Here is a 15907-nt window from a genome sequence, read left to right as displayed (position 1 = left end):
GAAACGCTTAAAAATTCATATAATCTTAAAAAATGCAATACACTCCTACAGAGATGTTAAAAGTACATAGAGAAAAATTTTACTCTTAATCCATTCTGTTATTCCAGTCCTGCATAACTTTTATTTTTCCCAAGTATTTCTTGTAGGGATGAATGTTTTTCCAAAGACTGCAATCTGCATACCCTTCAGGACTGAAGCATCTTCCTGCCAACTGCTGTAGGACAGAACACCTTGTACTGTCAGCCCGCTGAATCTGTGGTTCCACACGGGCAGATTCAACCAACCCCAGAGAGAAAATACTGAATTCTAGAGTTACGAAAAGCAAAACTTTAGTTTTCTGTGTACTGGGAACTTTACATATTATTTATAAGCAACTATTTACATAACACATTTTATTAGATATTAGAAGTAACCTCAGTAATCTCAGATACAGCAGATGACACCACCCTTATGGCAGAAAGTGAAGAGGAACTAAAGAGACTCTTGATGAAAGTCAAAGATGAGAGTGAAAAAGCTGGCTTAAAACTCAACATTCAAAAAACAAAGATCATGGAATCTGGTCACACCACATCATGACAAATAGGGGAAATGATGGAAACAGTGACAGACTTTTATTTTCTTGGGCTCCAAAAATCACTGCAGATGGTGACTGCAGCCATGAAATTAAAAGATGCTTGCTCTTTGGAAGAAAAGCTATGACCAACCTAGACAGTATATTAAAAAGCAAAGACATTACTTTGCCAACAAAGGTCCGTCTAGTCAAAGCTATGGCTTTTTCAGTAGTCACGAAGGGATGTGAGAGTTGGCCCATAAGCAAAGAGAAAGCTGAGCGCTGAAAAACTGATGCTTTTGAACTGTGGTGTTGGAGAAGACTCTTGAGAGTCCCTTGGACTGCAGGGATATCAAACCAATCAATCCTAAAGGAAATGAGTCCTGAATATTCATTGGAAGAACTCATGCTGAAGCTGAAACTCCAATACTTTGGCCACCTTATGCGAAGAACTGACTCACTGGAAAAGACCCTGATTGAAGGCAGGAGGAGAAGGGGGTGAGAGAGGATGATGGTCGGATGCCACTACCGACTGGCTGGACATGCGTTTGAGCAAGCCCCGGCAGTTGGTGATGTACAAGGAAGCCTGATATGCTGCAGTTCGTGGGGTCGCAAAGAGTCGGACGCGACTGAGCGACTAAACTTAACACGATTTCGTGTAAGAGACCTCAGGTTTTGGTACCGTGCACAGCTCCTGGGACTAGCTTGCCACTGACGGAGGAAACGGCTAGCCAGCAGCAGGCGGGCTCCACAGCTCTTAGCCCAAGTCCCCGCCTCTCTCACGCCCACGTGCTCCGAGGACCCCTCCCGGGTTGTTTCCAGCGATGCCTGTCGGGGAGCCCCGCCCGCCGCGCTTCGCCTTCCGGCGCGCGTCTCAGGCGTCGCGGCGGACAGCCCGGCTTCCTGGGCGCCGCGGGCCTGGGAGGACCCCAGCGACAGCCTCCGCGTAGGGCTCGGTGGACGCAGCGGCAGCGGCTGTGGCGGCGGCGCGTTGCAACGGAAGGCGCCGGTTGTCTCCGGAACGCACTCTGCCGGCCACCCTCGCAGCGCTGGCTGACGGTCGCGCGGCCGGCGCCATGTCTGTGAGCGAGATCTTCGTGGAGCTGCAGGGCTTTCTGGCTGCCGAGCAGGACATCCGAGAGGCGAGCCCCGTCTCCCCATGCCCCTTCCCCTCTCCTTGCCTAGCTGGGCCGCGACGCCCGGCCCTCCTCCGTCGCTCTGGTTCGAGCGGTGGGGAAGCCTCCGGGGGTGGGTTCCTCCGCTTCTCCTTTCGGCTTAGGGCACCTCCTTGGCCCCCGGCCCCGATTCTGCTGCCAGGTCCTGGTTCCCTGTGTTCAGGGCTGGCTCATCGGCATCACCTGCCTTATTTGGGTGTCAGTGTTTCTCATTTTTAGTTCATTTTTATGTCGAACCCTCAGCGCGTGGGACTCCGACAACACGTGTTTCTTGTGTGGGTTGTTGGTGTCCCAAGAGCACGTGTGGCCATTTCTCTTTGAAACTCTTCTATGGCCTCTCACTCCTCGGAGGATAAAAGTCCAGACTCAGCTGTGTCTCCAGTCTCATTTTACTCCTTCTTCTGTTGTATGCTACGGTCACGCTGTCTCCTTTTTATTCCTCGGGTTCCCCAGATAGCGTCCTGCCTCGGGACTTTGGCAGGCACTGCTTGCTTTCCCTGGAATGCGTTTCTTTTCCACTCTTTTTTTTCTGGTCATCTTCTTGACCTCACAATCAAAACGATCTTTTTCCTGTTATGTTTACTTCTAGTAGCGCATTAATTTGTGCGGTCGTTATTTTTTAAACGCCTCCCGCATGACACTACATAAACTGCAGGAAAGAAGGGGACCCTAGTAATACAAGTGCTCAGTGAATATTTGCAAAATGAATGAATGAAAAATACTCAGTCCTGTATTGGTTCGTTATCTCTTTTTGGTCTGTGTCTGAATACCTCATCTCCTTCAGTGTTCCAATGGGATATTTGGGGCGAGTGGGTGGCTATTACCGTTTGAAATCTGTATGAGGAAATCTCAGTTTTTTTTAATGACTTCCTGAGACCTTAATGAAGGTGTCAGAGAAGGTAGAAAAGTCAGAATTCAGTTCTGAATAAATCTTGTGCATCATTTATGTCATTGCAAAGGTTGATAGTGTTTGAAATGTATGTAAGGTGTCATAGATCAAACATATTATCTAGTATATTTGGTTTGAGGCTGTGATAATATACTTATGTTGGATTTATTTTATATTTTGATCTAATTCTTTCTAGGAAATCCGAAAAGTTGTACAGAGTTTAGAACAAACAGCTCGAGAGATTTTAACTCTACTGCAAGGGGTCCATCAGGGTGCTGGGTTTCAGGACAGTAAGTTCTTTGTTTTGATTTGAAAGGTTTTATCCACTCTGTCAATCTTTCATCGAAAGAGTTAATTTACATTCAGAAGACATATCAAATCTGTAAGGTTTAACTATGAAAATTGTTCCTCATGTTTTTATGGTGAGTAAAATTGGAGACATAAATGAGTTGATCATTTTATAGGTTTACAGAATTTTCCTTATTTTTCTTGATTTTCTGCTTTCACATAGGTTGAAATAGGAGTATTTTCTCTAGTAGTGGAGTTCTACTGATGATAATTGTGGTAGTTCATAGTTCTCTTGTGTATCTAGCAACTTTTATTTGGCTTTTTCTTAACAGCAATCTTTCAGTCATTGAATGTGATTTAATGTGTATTTTTAGATAATAAAATGGCCAGTGTAAAATGTTGTTACAGTGTTTACAGTCAGTCTCTTGAATGGAGATAGAGTATAAGAAGTTTAGAAATGGAATCTCTATTGTAAAAGACAGCACAGTTAAAAGAGGTGAAATGTGTTTTCAGATTAAGAATTGTATCATAATGTAGCTAACAGATGTCAGGGGCAAGTCATTTTTGTCAGAGATAGGGAGTTGGTCAGCCTGACTGAGAATAATTATAAAGCTGTTAAAAAAAATTTTTTTTTTATTTTAAATTTGCAACCACATCATATGGCATGTGGAATCTTAGTTCCCCAAACAGGGATTGAACCCTTGCACCCTGCAGTGGAAGCATGGAGTCTTAACCACTGAACTTGCAAAGAAGTCCTAAAGCTGCTTTTTGACCAAATGTGGGAGCCTTCAAAATCCTGTTTTAGGCATCCTTTGGGGACTGCCTAGGAAAGGCGGCTTAAAGATTAGTTCATTTATAACAGTTTGCCAGTGTGTTTCCTGGCATACCCCCTTTTAGCAGTTTTTTGTTGTTTATTTTTCAGTAGGGAAACGATGTGAAATTTTGAGGGCCAGATTGATAGCAGAGATGCATGCTCTACATTTGCTCATGAGATTTTAAAAAATTGATTTATTTCCAGGTAGACTGCATAGATTGTTAAGCAAGAACTGTATTTGAAATTTGGTAAGTCTTTCATTATTTCATTTGACTATCTTTTTGTGATCAGTTCCAAAGAGGTGTTTGAAAGCTCGAGAACATTTTGGTACAGTAAAAACACATCTAACGTCTTTGAAGACCAAGTTTCCTGCTGAACAGTATTACAGGTTTGTAAGACAAGTGGCATCTTTTATAACGTTAAATAAAAGAAGGCAAGAGAAAAATTTATATGGACTAAATGATCGCTTAGATTTAGGTGACAGTCTTCCTTAGAAGAAACAACAGAGAGGAGAGGGAACTGTTAATAGTGGGAGTATTTTAATGGTGACAAAGTTGCTGACTTTTTTTTCTCTCTTACTTTCACAATTTTCTTAAGGAACATGTGTAATTTTTGCAATGAAAAGGTAATTAAAAGGAAAATAAGTATTATGTGAAGGTCAAAATAGAGAATTTTTTTTAGTTTTTTGAACTTTTTGTAAAGTTGGATGGACCATATCTATGCTATTAGGATTATGGGATTAAATGGCAGTGTATGTGTGTAAACTGAATATTGAATTTTGCTGCCAAGTAACATATGCAGCTAATATTTTATGCCATATTTCATTGAATCTACAACACTATTAATTTTAAGAAACAATGTTATGTTTTGTATCATTAGGGAAAAGATTATTAATCATAATTATGAAACATGTGGATTGCTTAATACTTCCTGATTTCACAGGTGTTAAACTGGGAAAAACTGAGTGTTGGTGAAATATGGTAAATAGGAACCTAAACTTTCTATTTAGACTTGCTTTCTCACTAGAGGCAATGTTCTTTTAAGATATGTCAGGACAAGAAATACTTAAATACATCTATGTAGGGAGTGGGGAGTGTAACCTCACAAGATTGTTGAAAGATAGGGGCTGGAAACTACTGTGACCTTTTATATTTTTATAAATATGTTTATATTTTAAAGAGTTAACTAAGAAAAAGAAACAAGTAAGACTATGTGACAGAGACTGAATGTGGCCCATAAAGCCTCAGTCTTAGGAAGGGTTTGCTGACCCCCGCTGTAAGGTCAATAACTGACGCTTAGAGAGTAGGACAGCAGAATTGGCAGGGTCTTCAGAGAGCCTGGAGTTTGGAGTTCACATACAGGCTGCTCTCTGGCTGATTTGGCCCTCAGAAGGTTTGGTTTGACCTAGGTTGTGTTGAAAGATGTTTTTGAATTTGTTGCCACATTTGGAAATCAGGAGGCATAGCATAAACATCTAGGGGTTATACAATTTCTTTTTTCTTTTTCGGTCTCCTCGCTCAGTTTAGCGACTGTAGCCCAAGGTTTTAAGGCCCCCTGTTTAGTGCTGGTGGTTCTTTCTCATGTGTGTGAAGCTGGAGTCTCTTGATAGCCCGCATTCAGTTCGGAGTAGGACTGAGATGCTGAGGCCGATGCACACTGCAGCTCTCATCAGTTAGCATTTGCCCGCATTTATTTTTCTCAGAGCTGATTGAACTTCTAAAGCACCTTGCTCACTGATTAAACTTCTAAAGCACAGTTGCTCTTGTCTATAACATTTGGTTGTATATTTTTGCATTCATCAGAATTGGACCATGCTTCTTATATATTAAAATTAAATAACTGTTAAAAATTGGACGGGCAAAATTTACACTAAATCCCTCTGTACTTAAACGTCACATTGCCCTTAACACATTGGACGTCTCGGAGGCTCACACAGCCCTCCCTCGGAAGGGCGCCGCCCCGCGTGTCTGGCCGCGCCGTCCCGGGGCGTCTCTAACGCTCCTCCGCGCTCACCGCAGGTTTCACGAGCACTGGAGGTTTGTGCTGCAGCGCCTGGTCTTCTTGGCCGCCTTCGTTGTGTACCTGGAGTCCGAGACGCTCGTGACCCGAGAAGCGGTTACAGAGATCCTTGGCAGTGAGTGTCCTCCGTTGTGTCCATCCACACGATCGGTTTAATTTTTGGTGAGAGGGGATTTCTGTGTATGGAAACAAATGAGAACTAAGTGGAAAACTGGTTTCTTGGAGAGATGACAACTAAAAATATGTAGGGGCCTGCTCTGTGTACTTGGGTGTTTCTTTCCGTTTGTAAACCTTTCAAGCCCACAGAAGAGCTGAAAGAACAGCACAGCGAGCCCGTTTGCCCACACGTAGATCCTCGGCCCTGTCTGTCGCCTCCGCACTGTGTGCTGGGGGCATGTGGGACCTGTTTGGAAGTCAGGTGTAGATCCCATGACTTCTCCCTTAAGTGTTTCAGTGCATACCTTCTAAAAGCGATTCTCATGCATAACAGGATACCATTCTTGGTGGTATTACTTTAAGAAAAATGAGACAGAAGTTTGACTTTTGCTTGAGAGCTCAAAAATTCCACAGTGAGTTCTGTTGCCAAGGCTATGTCCACATTCAAAAGATAATTTTGAAAGACTCCTTTTTTTTTTTTTTTTTTTGAAAGACTCCTTTTTTTACTTTGAGAGAAATTGTACTTGTGTATATGTGTGTGTATTTTAGAAAAAATTTTAGTGTAAGTTATGTTTCCATCCTGACCTTGTCTTTACCACGTCACATTTTTCAGTTGAGCCTGATCGGGAGAAGGGATTTCACTTGGATGTGGAAGATTATCTCTCAGGAGTTCTCATTCTCGCTAGTGAACTGGTAAGAAGCTTAGTGATTTGCCATTTGCTCTTTTTGATCTTTCTACATCGTCAGTTTTTTTACATGGGTACAAAAATTCAGATGTCCGATTCTTTTCTAAGCCATCCGTTGGTCACAGGGTAGTCATTGACTAGGTACTGTGTGTGTGAATGTTTTGCTGGGATGGCAATTCAAACAATGAGGTGGCTTTGCACACTCGCTACTGTGTGATTTAAAAAGATGAGAACACTTCTTCCTTTCAGAGCAGTGGCACAGTATAGATTCCTGGTAACTGTTCCTTTATATAGTTGTTTGGGGAACAGTTAACTATAGAACTTTTACCAGTTCTTACTGTCTTTCTCCCCTTAATTTCTCTCTGAGAAGTTGTCCTATAAAAATAAATCAAAAGCAGAAGAAAGCTGTCATAAAGGAGTTCACTCTAACCTTATTTATGTCTGTGAGGAGTCGGGCGATCACAGAAACTCCACCAAAGTTGAATGGTTTCCTAAGTTTTCAGTAAGTTGGTGATACCAGGCAGCTGTCAGAACGGTAGTGGCGGGGGTAGTGTGGGCGAGTCGGCACGCGGGCTCGTGGCCGGCCTTGGAGGGAGAGCCTCGCTGTGACGCTGGCTTCTCTCCCGCAGTCCAGGTTGTCCGTCAACAGCGTCACCGCCGGGGACTACTCGCGGCCCCTGCACATCTCCACCTTCATCAACGAGCTGGACTCCGGCTTCCGCCTCCTCAACCTCAAAAACGACTCCCTGCGGAAGCGCTACGACGGCCTGAAGTACGACGTGAAGAAGGTGGAGGAAGTGGTCTACGACCTCTCCATCCGCGGCTTCAACAAGGAGACGGCGGCGGCCTGCGTGGAGAAGTAGCGGCCCCCGACTGCTGCCTCCAGCCGCCGCCAGGCCAGCCCTGCGCCTGCCGTGGTAGTTAGGGTGTCCCGTCGCTAAACGCCGCGCTTCGTCTTCTCGCCCCGTTGTGTGGTGTGTCAGAGTTGAAACACTCTAGGGGGGGACAGAATAGCCTTTACAGAGACAGGTTTTCTTTGTTGTTTTCAGTGAATTTGCTCTGTAATTCAGTGTACTTGAGTCTTGTCAGAAAATGTACATGTTGATCTCTTGGTAAAGTTTTTTTCTTGCTTACCCTGATGCTGTCGATGTGCTGCTTGAGAACATCATTGTCTTGTTTGTGATTCTTCCAGGAGTGATCCTTGGTGTTTTCTGTTTCCACATTAGCCATCCATATCCAGGTGTGGCCTGGATACAGTGTAAAAACATAATTAAACGGATGGTTGCCAAGTGAAGGACAACTTATTTTATGTTTTCCTTCCTTATTTTAAGCCTTGTGAGTAAATCAGGTGTTGAAGTTTTTTGCAAGGCAAGTATAGCCCCAGGGGTCTGTCTCACTGCCATCAAAATGTCAGAGATTAATCTGCAAAGACAAGTTCAGCATGTTATTTTGGGACAGTTTTGTATTAAGGATTGAGTAACATCATCTGGCTTTGTTTACCAGGTGGGGAGTAGGGGTAGGGTTCTAAAACACCCATTTTCTGATGTTGCCTTAACATTCTGCTATTGCAGAATTAAACATCTTCTCCACATGCATCTTAAGCATTTCATTTGATATATTTCTGAGTGTGAAACCTCTTACCTAATAGCCAGGTAGACCTGTAGGTCTGGGAGTGTGAAGCCACTCAGTCAGGTAATTCTCAACACCCAGACTGGTGGTATTCTGGGAGAAGAACGCTGTGCTTTGTCTGGAGGAAAGGGAAAACCTTGAATGAAGAGGCAAAAAATAGCTGACTTGGTCATATTTCTAAGAGTGAGCAATCCTCTCAGGTTGTTAATTATCCCAGTTTTGGGAAGTCACATTTATCTTCCTGGCACAGGGCCCGCCCACTGCAACCCCCGCACTCCCCATCCCCCCATTTTCAGGTAGTACTTGCCATGTAACTTGCTGTTGAATTGAAATTATTAAAATGGTGACTTAAACCACAGTCTATTGGAGCTCACTGAAAGGAAGGTGCCACTGTGTCCAGAGTAACAGAAACTACTTAGAAGTGTCACCCTCTCATGCCTAATACGAGTTTAGGCTTCCTTTTTGTACAGTAGGATTTTTGGCGTGGGCATCGGAGCTATCATCAGGCCACGTTAAGGACTGACCAAATTTTCCATCATGAGGAACGAAGTAGAAATGAGGCATAAATTGCTATGCATTGTTGGATTTTAGAACAATTTTCTTGACAGCTCTTTCTGCAAAGAATTTGTGGAAAGAAGAAAGTTGTTGGAGTTGTAAAGTACCTAGGATGGTCATCTAAAATGTTCAGTAACAGCGCTGCCTGGATTGAGTGTAAAAGGTTCTGAATTATGTGATCAGACATATGCAGTAAGTTTGATACTAGTTTTCTTTGCTTCTTTAAGTATTGATTCTGCTCGAGAGTAGTAAAGTTCTCGGGAGAAGTTTTGGATTTCAGTTTTCACAAACAGATGTTAAGTGCAGGAGCACATTCTGGTTTCATACACCACTGGGGGGCATCAAGTGTTGCGTGTGATTGTCGTGTTGTGTCCGCCGCTGGCTTGTTGTAAAGCAATAAAAACCGTTTCTCTTCTTTCTTGGTCTCTTTGTCACTTAGTGCGCTGCCATGAGAGCTCTGCTATGTGGGCAGTGAGTTCTGAGTGTTTTTTTCTTTTTAAATTTTTTTGCCATGCCATTTGGCATATAGGAGCCCAGTTCCCCGGCCAGGGTTAGAACCCATGCCCCCTGAGTTGGAAGTGCGTAGTCTAGCCACAGCACTCCTAGGGGAGCCCCAAGTTCTGAATGTCTTTGCGACTGAAGGAGACCGGGCATTGAGCACACCCTGCCCTGGGATGGGCAGACGGAAGTCGGCAGCAGCGAGCTGTGTGCTGTGACGCGTAGGTAACGGTGCATTGCTCGCCCCGGTTGGGAAATGACAGGTATTTTAACTGAAGATGTTGAGAAGCCTTGGCTGTGGTTTCAGGACACCAGGATTGCTTTTTCTAACTTTAGAAAATCAAGCAGGTTAGAGAAAATAGAGATTAGTGGATGCTTTCTTTACAGATTTATTTATTTATAAGGAGAACAAAAGAGCTCCATAAATGCTTGACAGGATTTGCCCGGCCTTAAACAATGAGTGATGCTTAGGGGAATGTAATAAGGAACAAAAGCTCCTTTGGCTGTATTTTGAGACCTTCACTTGGCTAAAGAGGTGATTTGGATGTGGCTCTTCTTGCATTGTTTCATGACTGTGCAGTCAGAAGTTACAACTTTCTTCAACTTTCTTTCTTGGTCCGGACTACACCATTTGTCCCAGGTAGAGCATCACTGTCATGCCTCACACCAAGTAAGATTTTTCCCTGAGCCTGAAATAATTTATTTTCTTGGTGTTCATTGTAATAAGCATTAAGAGGGCATGTGGAGCTGAGGACAGAGCCCTGGTTACCGGCACGGGGAGGGGACAGGCAGGCGGAGGAAGTGGAGCCCACGAGAAGATGCAGTGGTCAGAGAGGTTCACAGAGCCGGGAGAGTGGCTCATCTCAGAAGCTAGGGGAGTAAAGTATCTTAGGTTTCTTTAGGTGAGAGCCTGAAAATGGACAATTTCACAGCCTGAGCGCCTTGCGACTTGGCCGGGCTTGTGGCTTTCCTAAGCTCCGCTCGTCCCCCAGCTCTCCTGATCATCTATGACACAACACGCTTGGGTCCCCAAAGCGCTCTCGCCTCTTCCCTCCCACCCAGAGTCCTTCGGAACACCTCACCCGGCTGCTCTGCGGGCACCACGAGCCCGGGAGCCTTGGGACTTGGGCGAGGCTGGGGGATGCAGAGCACTGCAGAGCACGTGTGTTTCCCACTCGGCTCCCCGCCCGTCACAGGTCAGCAGGGGGCCCCACTCCGTGCTGGCCTCACGTGGCTCACTGACAGAGCAGCTGCCAGCTGGGCCTCTTGCTGGTTCTTCAGGGAGAGTCTTGTCCAGACACGTGCTCTGGTTTGGAAGTGACAAGTCATTTTCTCTCATTCACTGGTTAGAACTGGATGTGCGCCCTGCTCATGCCAAGGGGGCCAGGAGCTGGAATCCCACATTTGTAGGATGAGAGGATGGAGAGGCAGACAGATTAAATGATGGAAACCGTGCGCGCTGCTCAGCTCCTCTTGTTAGGTGATTAGTGGTGGTATTTCTGGTCACACATGCATTTCACTGGGCTTGGAAGGGAGAAGAGATGACACAAGGCCCCTGACTGCCTGGTGGGTGGCAGACGGGGCTGGGTCATCTGTAGTTGGCCCCTCTGTTGTTGAAGGTGTTTCCTGGGTGAAGAGATTCCTCTGGTGTGTGTGCGTTTGTGGTTGGGATTGTATGTTTTAAGTCAAGATTCAGTGAGCTGTAACATGTTCCAAGCACCATGCTAAAAGTTTTATTCAGACCATCTCATTCCATCCTCTGAACAACCTTGTGAGGTTGCTACCACATTTTCCCCCATTTGCATGCGTGTGTGCTAAGTTGCTTCCGTTGTGTCTGACTCTCTGTGACCCTATGGACGATAGCCCATCAGGCCCCTCTGTCTGTGGGATTCTCTAGGCAGGAATACTGGAGTGGATTGCCATGTCCTCCTCCAAGGGATCTTTCAGACCCAGGGGCTGAACCTGCATCTTTTGCGTCTCCTGCACCGGCAGACCAGTTCTCTACCACCAGCACTACCTGGGAAACCCTTTTCCTACTTTCGACCTGGAGATTAGGCTCAACAGCGGGCAGTTCCCTGAGTTTACACCCAGAGGAGCTGGGATTCAAATGCGGTTCCTCTGCCAGTCCATCCACACACACCCTTTCTTCCTTGACGTTTTTGATGGTTACAGTCACCCCATAGCCTGACAAGGCAAAGTCATATCCACAGATGGTTGTGAACACAGTGTGTGTATAGCTTTGGATTATATGTAATTTGTATTAAAATTTCATATAATATGTGGGAGATTTGGTCTCACCCTCAAGAGATCTTAGGGCCTATTGTAGGGGAAAGGGTGGCTAGAAAATACATTAACAAGTAAGATTAATATTCAACTGAGTGTCTAATTAAGAAAATTTGACAGCTTTATTAAAATACATTTCACATGTAAAATGGACTCATAAGTGAACAATTGGATGATTTGATTTACCAGGCAGTGCAAAAATGATCATAAATCAGTTTTAGAACTTTTTTATCTTCCCAAGATATCCCTGTTCCCATTCTCAGCCCCAACAGCCACTGGTCTAATTTCTTTCTTTATAAATTTGCCTGTTCTGGGTATTTTATATAAGTGGGATGGTAGAGTATATGGTCCCTTATATCTTTTCACTTCATGTTAGTAGTTTGTAAATCCTGGAATGTGAAGTCAGGTGGGCCTTAGGAAGCATCATTACGAACAAAGCAAATGGAGGCGATGGAACTCCAGTTGAGCTGTTTCAAATCCTAAAAGATGATGCTGTGAAAATGCTGCATTCAATGTGTCGGCAGATTTGGAAAACAGCAGTGGCCACAGGACTGGAAAAGGTCAGTTTTCATTCCAATTCCAAAGAAAGGCAATGCCAAAGAATGCTCAAACTACTGCACAATTGCACTCATCTCACATGCTAGTAAAGTAATGCTCAAAATTCTCCAAGCCAGACTTCAGCATTATGTGAACTGTGAGCTTCCAAGTGTTCAAGCTGGTTTTAGAAAAGGCAGAGAAACCAGAAATCAAACTGCCAACATCCGCTGGATCATTGAAAAAGCAAGAGAGTTCCAGGAAAACATCTATTTCTGCTTTATTGACTATGCCAAAGCCTTTGACTGTGTGGATCACAATAAACTGTGGAAAATTCTGAAAGAGATGGGAATACCAGACCACCTGACCTGCCTCTTGATAAACCTGTATACAGGTTAGGAAGCAACAGTTAAACCTGGACATGGAACAACAGACTGGTTCCAAATAGGAAAAGGAGTACGTCAAGGCTGTATATTGTTACCCTGCTTATTTAACTTATATGCAGAGTACATCATGAGAAATGCTGGGCTGGAGGAAGCACAAGCTAGAATCAAGATTGCTGGGAGAAATATCAATAACCTCAGATAAGCAGATGACACCACCCTTATGGCACAAAGTGAAGAAAAACTAAAGAGCCTCTTGATGAAAGTGAAAGAAGAGAGTGAACAAGTTGGCTTAAAGTTCAACATTCAGAAAACTAAGATCATGGCATCCGGCCCCATCAGTTCATGGCAAATAGATGGGGAAACAGTGGAAACAGTGTCAGACTTTATTTTTTTGGGCTCCAAGAACACTGCAGATGGTGACTGCAGCCTTGAAATTAAAAGACGCTTGCTCCTGGGAAGGAAAGTTATGAACAACTCAGAGAGCATACTAAAAAGTGGAGACATTACTTTGTCAACAAAGGTCCGTCTAGTCAAGGCTATGGTTTTTCCAGTGGTCATGTATGGATGTGAGCGTTGGACTATAAAGAAAGCTGAGTGCAGAAGAATTGATGCTTTTGAACTGTGGTGTTGGAGAAGACTCTTGAGAGTCCCTTGGACTGCAAGGAGATTCAACCAGTCCATCCCAAAGGAGATCAGTCCTGGGTGTTCATTGGAGGGACTGATGTTGAAGTTGAAACTCTAATACTTTGGCAACCTGATGCGAAGATCTGACTCATTTGAGATGACCCTGATGCTGGGAAAGATTGAGGGTAGGAGGAGAAGGGGATGACAGAGGATGAGATGGTTGGATGGCATCACTGACACAATGGCCGTGGGTCTGGGTGGACTCTGGGAGTTGGTGATGGACAGGGAGTCCTGGCATGCTGTGGTTGATGGGATCGCAAAGAGTCGGACACGACTGAGCAACTGAACTGAACTGAATCCCTAGTTGAATGGTAGAGTAAGTCCCCTAACTGCTCTGTTCCGAGAGCATGTTTGTAAGTCCAATGAAGTTAGTCTGGATACCGAACCAACACAGTCGGCTATGTAGTACTGAACTGTAATAGGTTTATAATATTTTTCACACAAATGCATAAAAAATACAAAAAATTTTTTTAATCTTACAGTACAGTATCTTGAAAAGTACAACAGCGGCATACAGCAGCTGGCATTGAGTGAACAGGCCAGAGGAGTTGCTGACTGCAGGAGGGAGAGGAGTGGGGAGTTGGTAGAGCGGACGGATCGTCAGCACTAGGAGATGGAGGACGTGCTGCAGTTTCACTCGTGCCTGATGTTGTTGGCACAGATTCTGGGCTTGAAGTGAAGACGCTGCACCACTGTCCTGTGTATGCAGTACTGTACAGAAGGTAGACAGAAACACGTCCACTGGATGGCATGTGACGATGCACGCCAGACACGGGGACTGACGTGACTGGATGTGTGCGCGCACTTTCAGATCTTTGCAAGTCCACAGCCTTAAGGATTTTGACTGAAGGGAAACAAAGCTGAAAGTAAGTAGAATCCCCAGGCAAGAAAGTTGGGCATGTTAGTTACTTGCTTTGTCACGATTCTTTTTTGGCCGCACAACGTGGGTTGCAGTATCTTAGTTCCTCAACTAGGGATGGAAGCTTCACCCCCTGCAGCAGAAGCGCAGAGTCCTAACTGCTGGACTCCCTTCTTGGTCATTTCTCCTCCTCATTTACCCTGCCCCTTCATGACCGTCTGGTGTCATTCAGTGTTAACATTTGCCTGCAGACCTCTGCTGTTGCTAGAGTCCAGCGTTCATCCATTTCAGCTGTGTGTTTCGGTGACACAAGGCTGGCCTCACCATCTAGACCTGCCAGCTAGACCTGCCAGCCGGCTCTGTTCAGGAGTCAGGAAAGACTCCTTCAGCGTCCTCTGCCTCGTCCCTGTTGTCAAACCTTCCAGGGATGAACTTTCTGCTCGTCTTGACAATCGAAGTGAAGCCAGAGTATTTTTCATTCTCATATTTTAAGAAATACAGAGAGCAGTGTGTTTTTTGCTTTCTGGGGGATGACAGCAAGATTGTTTAAATGATTCGGGGTTGTTTGCGGGAGCAGTCTGACTTGGGCCCTTCTATTTAATCAAAAGCTATTTAATTAGACCTAAAATTGACACAAGACAAAGACTTATAGTGTTAAAGACAACTAAGATCAATAAACTTTAAGGCTTCATAGGACTTCCCTGGCAGTCCAGTGCTTAGGACACCATGCTGTCAGCGCCTGGGTTCAGTCCTTGGTTGGGCAACTAACTTTCCACAGGCTGTGAGGTGTGACCGAGAAAAAGTTAACCTGCAAATTCCTGAAAGGCATAACAGGATCAGAAGGGTGGAGCCAGGCTCTCTTCTTCAACTGTGCCCAGCAAAGCTTGGCCAAGCCTTCCCAGGACCAGTGCTGGAAGTGGGTGTCAGGACGCAGCAGGAGTCCTGGCTGGGCAGCTTGTCTGGCCTGGTGAGCCTTGGGAGCCTTCCCTGCAGCCCCCACCCTCACGGACAAGGCCACGTCTTCACCTCCTTTACCAGAACTGGCTGCCTGGGCTGTGCCTGCCTGGTGTCATCAAGCAGCTTCAACCCTTCCTTAACGGGAAACAGTCTGGAAAAATGCATACTTCCCAAATACTCTCACCAAAGGAAAGCAAAGAAGGGAAGAGAGTCGGCAGGAACATTCTCTGAGCTGATTGCAGAAGAACTTTGCCTTTAATCCTCGTATATTTTATATACATTGGAAGGAGAGAATAGATCATACTGCCTGGCATTCAGTCAGAGCTGACTAGGATTATGCAAACACTTTGAGGAGTATGTCAATGTGCAGACCATTGCTTTTTGATGTTTTATATATTTTGCCCTTTTTTGACTTGTGTTCCTACTGTGATTATAAAAGAAATATGAAAAAAAAAATAAATATATAAATTGTAGAAAATTGGAAAATTACAAAAAACCTTAACGATGTATATACATTTTTAAAATCCTAAACGTATGACTGGCCTTAAACCTTGAGATAAAATAAATCCAAACTTTATTATGGATTCTACTATTAACTATTGATCAGAAGTATTATCCTTTATTTATTTAGTTTTTGGTCGTGCTATACAGAATGTGGGGTTTTAGTTCCCTGGTCATGGATCAAACCCTTGCTCCCTGCAGTGGAAGCATGGAGTCTTAATCACTGGATGGCCAGGGAAGTCCTGGTATTATCCTTTAGTTAATCAACATGTCTGTTTTTTTTCCTACGTGCCTTCCACAAAGGTGCAATAGATAAGTTGGTCTCCATTTTACGTTGTCCCGTTCATACACATTATTGGAATTCCAGTTGGGATTATTGAAACAAATACATTGCAGTTGGATATTCCTATGAAATCAGAAAAGAATTTGTTGCATTCTACTTTG

At 44.4% G+C, this 15907-nt stretch overlaps 1 protein-coding gene across 1 annotated transcript; it reads left to right on the top strand.

Annotated features, from left to right (window-relative positions):
• Nucleotides 1-1471: 1471 nt before the first annotated feature.
• Nucleotides 1472-9179, top strand: TSN (translin). The gene is made up of 6 exons (XM_065931358.1): nt 1472-1692; nt 2811-2904; nt 4008-4104; nt 5735-5850; nt 6505-6584; nt 7207-9179. The coding sequence occupies exons 1-6, from the start codon at nt 1627-1629 to the stop codon at nt 7438-7440; spliced, it is 687 nt and encodes a 228-aa protein (XP_065787430.1). The 5' UTR covers nt 1472-1626; the 3' UTR covers nt 7441-9179.
• Nucleotides 9180-15907: the final 6728 nt, after the last annotated feature.

The sequence above is a fragment of the Muntiacus reevesi genome, chromosome 3 (genome assembly GCF_963930625.1).
Source record: "Muntiacus reevesi chromosome 3, mMunRee1.1, whole genome shotgun sequence".
NCBI lineage: Eukaryota > Metazoa > Chordata > Mammalia > Artiodactyla > Cervidae > Muntiacus > Muntiacus reevesi.
Note: the sequence above shows the minus strand (reverse complement) of the source record. Positions and strands in the feature narration are given on the sequence as shown.